Source organism: Pagrus major, chromosome 16 (assembly GCF_040436345.1).
Source record: "Pagrus major chromosome 16, Pma_NU_1.0".
NCBI lineage: Eukaryota > Metazoa > Chordata > Actinopteri > Spariformes > Sparidae > Pagrus > Pagrus major.
The window spans coordinates 7,765,787-7,776,439 of record NC_133230.1 but is presented as its reverse complement, the minus strand read 5'-3'; the positions used below and the strand labels follow the sequence as shown (position 1 = coordinate 7,776,439).

At 43.2% G+C, this 10,653-nt stretch overlaps 1 protein-coding gene across 1 annotated transcript; it reads left to right on the top strand.

Annotated features, from left to right (window-relative positions):
• Positions 1-276: 276 nt before the first annotated feature.
• On the top strand, positions 277-10,443 carry LOC141010243 (interleukin-31 receptor subunit alpha-like). Its single transcript, XM_073483116.1, has 14 exons — positions 277-347; positions 1,294-1,456; positions 2,997-3,163; positions 3,241-3,404; positions 3,698-3,872; positions 5,093-5,175; positions 5,478-5,709; positions 7,308-7,496; positions 7,588-7,689; positions 8,104-8,250; positions 8,376-8,501; positions 8,637-8,733; positions 8,861-8,942; positions 9,700-10,443. Exons 1-14 carry the CDS (start codon positions 290-292, stop codon positions 10,441-10,443), a joined length of 2,529 nt encoding a protein of 842 aa, XP_073339217.1. The 5' UTR covers positions 277-289.
• Positions 10,444-10,653: the final 210 nt, after the last annotated feature.

Genomic DNA, 10,653 nt, shown 5'->3' with positions numbered 1-10,653 from the left:
TTTGTCATTAAGTATGTTGCAATGCCAAGTGGGACAACTAGGACACAGCTGTTGGTCAAAAAGAGAAAATGTTGTAGTTTTACTACAGGAAGCTACTTTGTAGCAAATGATGAAATGTAACCACTAAATTGTGCCATTCTTGGTCATCTTGTGCTGACGCTCTCTTTACAATTTGACAGCATGATGTTTGAATTTTCAGTGTGTATGTTCCTCCAGCTGAGTCACTGGTAGTGTGATGAGGAAAGTGAATGAGCAGAGCTGCATTGCCAGAAGAGACCGGCTGGTCTTGATGGAGCGAAGCCCGGCTGTGGTGTGGACCTGCCTGCTGGGGGCCGGACTTATTCTGGGTAACATTGTCTACTTTTTTCCTCCTGTGCAGACTGACTGAGATAGGTCCAGTGTGATGACATGCAGACATTTGTCTGAGAGCTATTGGAGGAAATAATTAGGAGAAAGTCACCTGACTAGTTTGCACAATCGGTGTGTAAGTCATTTTGTCTGCTGTTGTGAGTTCTTCTTGTGTAGCAGAGGTACGTCAGTTGAGTAGGCGGTCCTTCAGCGGGCCCAGCCCACCTCGTGTTCTGAGTGATCAGATCTCAAATGCGTTCTCGCTGCGTCTGCACTTCGAGCTGTCCACTTGTGATCGATCACTCAGGACGCATGTTTATGTCAAGTAAGAACAGAGGCACAGTTAAAGTTAATTGAAGTTATATCTCAGGTAGTAAAATACAGACGTAAACAAGCTTTCTGGAAGGTTTCCAACAACTGATAAATCTGCCAACACAGTAATTACAAATGAGGCATTCAAGCCACTCAGAGTAAATATGACGGCAGGATGCTTCAAACATCTTGTACTGTCTTGCATGAGCTTATTTTTAAGACCTCAGGCTAAACAGCAATTGCAGCCATTTGTAAATACTTGACATGATAAACTGTGTTGGTAAGATTGGATTCAGATATAATTCTCCTAAGGTCTGTTTTAATAACTTCGCCAGGAAGGATGTGAGGAGCTGCAACATTTGTTTTCTTTCTGCAAATCTGTCCCACGTTCCTCTTATTTTTCCCCTTAAATCTTCTTCCCATCAGTTAAAAACATGTACATAGCGAGAGATGGGTGACAATTTAAAGGAAAAACCAACACAAACCTCTCTTCTTTCATCAAATCATTCAATGACCCCTCATGTCCTGTATGAAAGCGTTTACAGGTGTCAACATTTCTGCACTCATTCATTCAGGTTTTCCTAACTCCAAACTCCTGTGCCGTTAACGCCGTCCTCTCTCCTTCCTCTTCAGTCTTGCCTCAGGCCTTCTCCATGACAACCTCCAAGACCGTTCCCCGACCCCCGCAGCTAGAAAGATGCGAGTTCCACATGCGAGCTAACGTCACCTGTTACTGGGAGGCTGGCGACCCCGAAGCGAGGAGCTACACTCTGAAAATCGTGAGGATTCCTTCACGGTGAGATAAAACATTCCTGCGGTTTTGTAAGAAGACGTGCTCGAACCCATGCAAGTTTGAGAAAAATGCTTCAGGTCTTTCATCTGCTCAGTCAAGATGCAGCTACACAGACAACACTTGCAGTCATTAAAGAAAATTCAGTTATTATCCACTCACCCTCATGCCGATGGAAAGTCAGGTGAGGTTTTTCTATGGAGCCATTTCATGTTTTGTTTTTCAATGTTGTTCAGGAGAAAAACGTCGCCCAGCAGCATGGGGTTGAGAAGATAATATCAGAATTTTTCATTTTTGGGTGAACTTACCCTTTAACAAAAAATCCAGAATAGTGCCGGCCTTATCTGTTGATTTTTCACGTGAATAACTTTTGAATAATAACATTAGATATTCAGCTAGCAGAACATTTGCTCCCTAAAATTGCAAATTTGTCGGCAAAACATTTGAATTTTGTTCCGTCCCCGAAGACTTTCCTCAATTTGTTTCAAATTTCTGCGACCGATCATCATGTCGGAGTTTGTGTGACGAATGCAGCAGCGGTTATTATTTGTGATAAGTTGGGGACAGTCACTAGAGAGAGGATGACATACAGTTTTCATTTAATACAATTCAACTTGAGAAACAGTTTCCATTTTACGTGTTTGCAGACTGCGTGAAAAATCTAGATCGTGTGAAGTTCAGACTTTCTGTCGAGCTGCTGAGCGGCTGGTAAGCAGGAAATAGACTGATGGTCTGATATTGTCTCAGATGTACTTTTGATATGTTTGTTGTTATTCTGGCACATTTCCACTGACTGCCTGGTGGCACCATACCCTTAATAGGGTGAATGGTGTCTGTCTCAGCCACTCTGCCCCCCATCACTTGTTTTTGCACTATGTAACTTCAGTGAGAGGCCGATTGCTACATAATGTTGCTTTAAGATGGCTTCTTTCAAAATCTCTTGTGATAAAAGTTAGTTTATCTCGAGATCCAGAGAATATGCAGTCAGGCTAACTTTTCTTTCCAACATTGTACCTTTTCTTCAATTTGCAATCTTGTGTGTTTATCATCGTAAAATGATCCAGTCAAACTGAATTAGCCAATTCCCTGTGTTAAAATAAGAAACCGTTGTGTTTTTGCATGTTGGCGTGTTTGTGCCAACACTTTTACATCGTGTATGGAAATCTTGCGTTTGTAATCAGTTTTGAATGTTCAGACATTCGTGTGAGGCTTTGATGGCGGGTTTGATAAACTGACATGCTAACAGTCCCACAACTTCCACCTCACCATCTGTTTTTTGTAAAAAATTTGCTGCCGTCTGGTTATTTCAAAATATCAAAAGATGAGATGGCAATTTATGTGTCCGGAGCCCTGTGATGTGGTTGTGTCTGTGTTGGCAAGGTTGCATGTGAGTGAGTTGACATGCAAATGTGCACCTGCATCTGAAACATACACATGCATCCATTTGCGTGAGTATTCCTCTATTTGGGCTTGTGGTTTTGTATCTGTTTGAAGCTGTTCTTATATAAGTGTGTGTGTGTGTATGTTTCTTTGTTTACATGCACAGGTCCAATAAAACGACTCTGTTCTCCTGCACAACATCTAACACCAGCTGCACGGCGATGATAAACAAGTCATCTGTGAGGTTTAACTTTTGCATCAGCATCACAGCACACCACGGTCACAACCAGGACGTCCCTTCAGTCGGTCGGTGTCAGTCTGGTATGATTGAAGGTGAGGCTTCTTCTACTCGCATCCTTTATTGCTGCTCTGGTGCTTCTGTCTCACTCTTCTCTCCCCGTCCTTCTCAGTGATATTGCCTCCAGTGACTTTGAAAAGTGTGAAGCCAGTCAGAGGGAGACCTCGGTGTCTGGAAGTAACCTGGGTCAGGGACTCGGCTGTCTTTACTGTGGATAGCGATGAAGTCAAAACCGGAGCGCTGAAATCACAAATTGCGTTCACATCGCAGGGCCAGGTCAGCCATTCCCAAACATGCCTAAACACAAACCTTAATACCAGACGCAGCTGCCAAATCACTCTCACCAAAGCCATTTGCATAAACAGTCATTTTATTATCTTAAAACACGCATCATTCAAACCTGACAGATACAAAAAAGCAAGACTCACTAAAACCGTCTTGGTTCGTCTTTCCACTCTCAACAATCGCCAACTCAGGTTTCGTTCAAAGACAGTGTTGCCCTTTAGTAAAGAATAAAAATGTGTAGTTCATCCTCTCCTTACTTTGTCCTGTTTCTCTTTCCCTTACAGTTTGATGTTCAGGTCGAAAATGTGAGTGTGAGGAACTTCAGCTTCCTGGCTTGTCCAAGAAACTTCAGACCGGACACATTGTACACCGTCAGGCTTCGTCACAGTTACAAGGACACGCACAAGAGTCCCTGGAGCCCGTGGAGCAATGCCTGCCAGGGAAGGACAGCAGAAGACGGTGAGAGGAAACTTTGTATTGTGTTTGATGAAAGTCTTAATCACAGCTGTGAAGCCAGTGCTGGTTCATAGCAGTATTGATAACAAAAAGATGATAAAACTTCGGTATTCTCAACGAGACTCAAGCCGTCATAGGACTATTCATGTTTGTCATCGTCCTTGAAGAAGCAATATAATTGTTGAGGCTTTCTTGTGCACTTTTCTTTGTTTATAATGCTATAAAAGGATGAAAGCGGAAAGGCAGCACCATTCATCAGTTTTTGGCTCAGGCCTGGTCCACACATGCAACTGTGTGTTTGAAAACAGGGTTTTACAATGAAAACGATCTGCGTCTAGACGAGCGTTTAAGCACAGTTCCAGGAATGATCCTCATCCATACGAACGCACCTGAAAACACATATCACATGGCCATTCACATACATTGGGCAAACACGTGCCGGTGTAAACAGGAAGCAGATTCTCTACTCTGTGGCTGGTTGCTTGGTTACAGAAAATCCTATGAATGAGGCAGGGAAATGTGACCCGTCTAGATGTTAACACCGACAACTGTATCCAAAATGTCCGTTTTCAGTGACCTAAAACGATGTTTACGTGTATACACAGTCAAAGACCAGTCAGTAAACCACATGGACACCAGACAGGAAAAGTCCTATGACCCTCCTTGTGTGAGTAAAGTCGTAATTTCCCGTTTTAAATCTTAAGTTTTTCGACAGTTTCATTCCATGTTCCCTCTCGTAAGCTTTGCCAGGAAGGCTGAGCAGAGTGATCACTCAATAACTGGAACGCGAGGGTAGATGACTTGCAACACGGGTGTCTGGCTTGGCTTGAACACGGGATTTATTGATTACATGATTATCGCCGAAGCATGTGATGTTCTGTGAAGCTGTACCGAGACACAGTCTTAGTTTAGTGTCTAAGCATGCTAATATGTCCTGATTAGCAATAAACACGAGGTGCAGCTGAGGCTGATGGGAAGGCCAGATATTTGGCCATAAACCAAAATACTGAACAAATGGAAATTTTGATTAGAAGATCTCACTCGAGGAAATTTTAGAGAATTACAGTTAATCCTGAGAGAGACATGAATGTGTGTGACAAATTTCCTCCTATAGTTGTTGAGACATTTCAGAGGATCACCAATTATAGAGTGCTGCAGAAATAAGTCCTAAAACCAGAGAACAAGTTGCATTTTTCATACTTTCCCTTTCTTCCGTCTTCCAGCTCCGTCTGCAGCACCACTGTTCTGGAGGCGAGTGAACCGAACAGAAAAGGACGCTTCGAGACTCATTTCACTGCTCTGGAAGGTGTGTGTGTGAATTTGAGTTATGAGTGCTCCTATAATATATTCTGAATCATTTTATCACTCTGAGCTTCATAGTTTAATATCGTTTGGATCTGATTAGTTTTTAATCACCACCTCCTCACCGAATGTCCCTAATTTGTTTTTATATCTCGCTGAAATTACTCATTTATTGCATTTTAGTTTGATTCGCGTCGAGATTTAAACTAACATAGCTGCAGAATAAAACTCTGTTTGTATGAATTCAGATTTAAACCTCAATCATCTCACAGCAGCTCGCTGTTATTTCTTCCTTTCTGTTTTCAGCCCTTGCCTCACTTTCTCGCCAATGGCAGAGTTCTCTTCTATAATGTGACTTGTCAGACGGAAAGTGCTCAGATCCTGAATGATCTTGGCAACTGCACAGATTTGCACAATATGAGTACTTTCTGCAGCCTGCGCCTGCCTGCCGGACGATTCTCCTGCGCTCTGACGGCCTCCACCTCTGCAGGGACCTCGCCAGAAGCCCGAATATGGCTCCCTGGAGCTTCAGAGAAAGGTAGAAGAAAATGAAGGTGAAGAAAATCCAACTTAAGCTTTCTTAGTGAGGTGTTGCTCCACCACAAGTTGCTAGTACTGAAGTGAAAAATGCCTTTAGTCTAAAAGATATCCCCTCATTTGGCGTTGGCATGAGCAGAGAATGCCGCCCACATTCAAATAAAGTGGTAGTTGCATCGTCACGCAGCCTCCGAAATCATTCTGCCTTTATGTTTCTGATGTTGGAATAAAGGGATCCAGCATCCTACGTTATCTTTTTGTAATTTTCCAGAGGTGGCATCAGCAATCATGCCCGCTTCATACAGTGGCAGGCCAGGTGTGTGGAGGCAGGTTTTTTTCAAGGTCTCTTTTGGCATTCTTGACAAATCTACCTGTCACTTTTTGTGCGTTTACAACCCAGAGTGAGTCAATACGAACAGCTTCAATGTAATGCTTTCAGACCAGAGGTGGGCAGAGTAGCCTGAAAGCTGTGCTTATGTAAAAGTGCTGTTACTTTTCAAAAGCAAGAACCCAAGTAGAAGTAAAAGCAGGCATCAAAATAACTGTGCTCAGTAAAACAGTTACTGGAGTTTCAATCGTTTCAATCACAGATGGTCCTGCCTGAACTTTGCTAACTGCAGTATAAATGTCCTGAGTCCTAGTTCCCCATCACAGTCAGCCACAGATCAGGTGTGAGTCCCGACATCCAGGTCCTTCCAATCACATGAAGACAATATAGTTGGTGTTTAAACTCAGTCAGGAGCACAACAAAGAAGGGAGTTCCTACACTTCTTCACCGCGACCTTCAGCTGTTATCGACTCACCCTCAGGCCCTCAGGTCGGGTGATGTTTCGTAGTCCACACAACATTTCTGGAGCTAAAACGTTAAAAAAAAACAACTGAAAAAAGCACAAAATGGCTCCGTACAGCTTGTCCAGAGTAATACAGGTCGCCGGAAATTGATTTTAAAAGTGGTTATTCACACCCTCGACGTGCTGTGGAGATGTGCACCCACTTCAGACAGACAGACAGATGAAATGCTTGTTACTTAGCAGCTACTGTGAAGATATTGGCTTTTAAACAGTGTAAGTAACTTCTTTTCCAATCAATTCAGGATCTCGGTCCTTCCAAAAGACCATAGATAATGACTGAATTTTCATATTTGACGAACTTATCCTTATCCTGCCTCCAATATTTTGCCGTAGTTGTTCGCCTGGGCTGAGCTCTGATTCACATTAAACCATGCAGTGACCCCTCATCTTCTCAATGGAGGCAGCTGCATCTGTTATGTTTCTCCTTTTATGTATTCAGGTTTTTCCGTTAACTTGTTCCCTGTTTGTATATTCACCTGCACCAGAGGGTTTTTTCATGTTTCGTTTGGCATGAGGACACTGCTCCCTGCAGCTTACAGGAAACACCATCACAAAGAAGATCCCATTATGGCAAGGGCAGTAAACAATGTATAACACCATGTTTGTGTTGCAGAGGTTTATTTTTGGGTCATTGTGGCATCATTATGTGGTGGATTGGACAGTTTAAAACAACAGGAACCAAAAGAATAAAACATAGTGACCCACAAAAATGTTTCTCTTTGTTGTCCTCTTCCTTATTTCTCTTTAGAGACGCAGCTCCCGATGCGTATCACTGCGACTCCACTGAGTGATAGCAGCTTGGACGTCCGCTGGACGGCTCCAGTCGATCAGCCAACGAGTGGATTTGTAGTGGAGTGGTTCGCCGTCACAGAGAAAAACAACAGCGCCCTACATTGGGAAAGGCTGAATAGTTCCTGTCGAGCACTTGTCATCACAGGTAATCCAACAGCTACATCGTCTTCCTTTTGCCTAATCATGAAGTGATTAGTTGGACACTGATGAGTGCTGTTTTATTTGTGTGGTTTCAGAGGGAGTAAAGCCGAAGGAGCGTTATGTTGTTTCTGTCAAAGCTCTGTATGATGAAGGAGTGGTGGCGCAGAGCGAGACGGTCATCTATACACGCCAAGGAAGTATGTGATCTCCATAATATATTTATTGTATCATGCCAAGCTGTAAAAGTGGTTATTTTTATGGGGAAAAAAGAAGGTACTTGATGAAATAGTGTTTTTAAAAAAGGCTCAAAGTGATGAAAAGTAAAAGTAGTTGTCAGGAATGAAGAAATAACCCATATTAATATCAGACTGGACGAGTAAATCTTCATTTCCAGCTGATGTTTTTTAATTTTAATTCAAATGATTTTACGCCTCTGCTGGTCTCCGTTTAGACCTGTCGGGTCTAGATAGGATCCGTTCAGCTGGTTTAAGCAAACACAACTTAATCGGGTCATTGTGAAAAAGAGATAGCGATCCAGCATCGTGTTCACAACATGTCCTGTGTGGTTGATCCTCATCTCCCTCCCTGCTCTTATCTCTCCGCCTGTATAGCGCCCTCAGCTGGTCCTGCAGTGAAGATGGAGAAGATCTCCGGCAGCACGGTGACGCTCAGCTGGGATCCCGTACCTGTGGAGCTGCTTCACGGTTTCATTCGCAACTACACAGTCTCCTACTCAACAGGAAACCAATCAGCCATGAGTGAGTGACACACACACACACACACACAAAGTAATATTTTCACACAATATTGTTTACCCTCAATCAAATATGACTTTTGGGTACTTTTTTCACAACACTGGTTGTACCTCCTCTTGTTTGTTCAGTCTCTCTGCCTGCTGACACTCAACGTTACTCCCTGAAGAATCTGTTGCCGGGTAACTACAACATCTGCGTGCAGGCTGTCACCGACACTGGAGCCGGAGCTGGATCCAACAAATACATGCACATAGGTGAAGCTGGGACACACACACAATCACTGTGCACTAACATGATAACGCTGTACTTTCACCTAACTTTGTGCATATGTGTGTGTGTGTGTGTGTGTGTGTGTGTGTGTGTGTGTGTGTGTGTGTGTGTGTGTGAAGCCTCTGAGGAAATCTCAGTATTGATGCTCGCCCTCCCGCCTCTCATGCTGACTTCACTGGCGCTGGTGCTGATCGCCTGCATGGCAAAGACTTCGATGTAAGATCTCCGTCACACCAAACACACACCCACTCACAGAAAACGTACCTGAGAACTGAAAGTTTGAAATGCATTCCTCATTTTTATTCTCATTCGGTTATATTTATCCCGACAAACTTCCCTCTAGAATGAAACAGAAGCTGTGTGGATATGTTCCTGATCCCTCCAATAGCAGCTTAGCCAACTGGATCCCAAAAATCGCTTTGGAGGTAACCTTTGACCCCTTTTTCCTCTCCTGTCAAAATGTCTCCTAAATCTTAACATTTTTTTGTCATTTAACGCCGACGGTGATTCAAATTCAGGGGATTTTAAAAAACATTTATCTGGTATTTTACCACGTGTGTCTTAGACCAGGAAATCCCCACTAGGGCATTTGTAATAGATTACACCGGCTTTACCAGCCTGAATCAAAGAACAGAAGTATTTTATTCATACAGGTTAAGAAACTGTAGATTTTCCGAACTTTTTGAAATTAAAAATGGTCATTTTTACAGATATTAAAGACAAAAAAAACAAAAGGAAAGAGTTGAATTCTGTCAGAAGTACGTCAAGTGGCAATCTGTAACTCTATAAAGCAATTCACAATCAGCAAGGGTAAGATTTTAACCACTAGATGGCAGCAAAAGCAGACTTTTCAGCCCTTGAACCTCACAGATGAGCCAGTGCTTTAGTCTTAAACTCTTCTTGTGAAGCCAAACATCGTTTCTCAACCACCCTTTTGGCGTCACTTTGCATGTAGATTAAATGATTTCCACTAAAAGTCCCTGGAAAAAATGTTTGAAACTTTATTGTATAAAAAACACTCAATTAGGAAAGTGTGGTTGCATTTGAGAAAAAGATGTGATACCATAAATAACTATGAAAATGAATGGAAAAAGTCTGTTATTGCAGGTTTAGAGGGGGGAAAGTGGATAAATATCCTCAAACTAAATCTAACAGTTTGATTTTTTTGGTTTTTCCCCTCAGAAGCGGCTTGTCCTGCCAGAGAAGCCTGGTATCAAATACTCTGAACTTATTTTGCGTAAAGATGAGCCGCAGCACTCCAGCGCAGAACAGGACCTCTCCTATCAAGGCATCTGTAATCTCCAAACGTATTCCTCTCACTGCTGCTCTCCGCTCCCAGTCTCTGGCCCTCAGACGCCTCAAAATACCAGAAATTTTGAGTACATCCAAAACTCAACCAGAGCCAAGACGACCTCCGACACCGATCTCTCCTCCTACTCCAAAATCCTCTTCTCTCAGAATCTCAGAGATCTCCCCACACCGCTCCAGTCCACCTCCTATCTCCAATCCGATCACTGGCAGCACAGCACTGTCAGCGTTAACGACGCCAAGCTACAGCCAGGTGGAGACAGCGAGCCGTCTGTGTCTCTGCAGGGCAGGACGGCGAGATTTGATTCACCTCTGTCCCAAACAGATGAACTGAAAACCGTTAGTTATATGCTGAAGCAGCATCAAGGCCCCGTCTCCTTCTGTGACTTCAGCAGCATCTTTCACTCGTCCGTCCTGCTTTCTCACCAAGCTGAGATCACGCCACCCCAAAACCTCTTTTCTCAAAGCCTCTACAGCTCAGTCCCGTCGCTCCAGCCCAACACTTTCCCTCGCCAGGATGCTCTTTCTGACACTACGCTGCTTTCACATGTTCCTGACCTCACCTCACCTGTTCTGGATGTGGATTTCTCCTACTGTCGTCTGGACTGCGATCTTTGAATCTCCCCTGATGTTTAGTTTCATGCCAGAGAAATAAAGCTTGGACTTGTTTTACTAGCTAGTGTCCATAAAAATATGGACACCCTTTTACTTTTCATCATATTTACTGCTGTATCAATCTTCTCATTTAACTCTCATCACAAAGCCATCTTATTTCTCAAATGACTCTTATTCCATCTGCTTTGTTTTAACATGAAACAGTACCAGGGA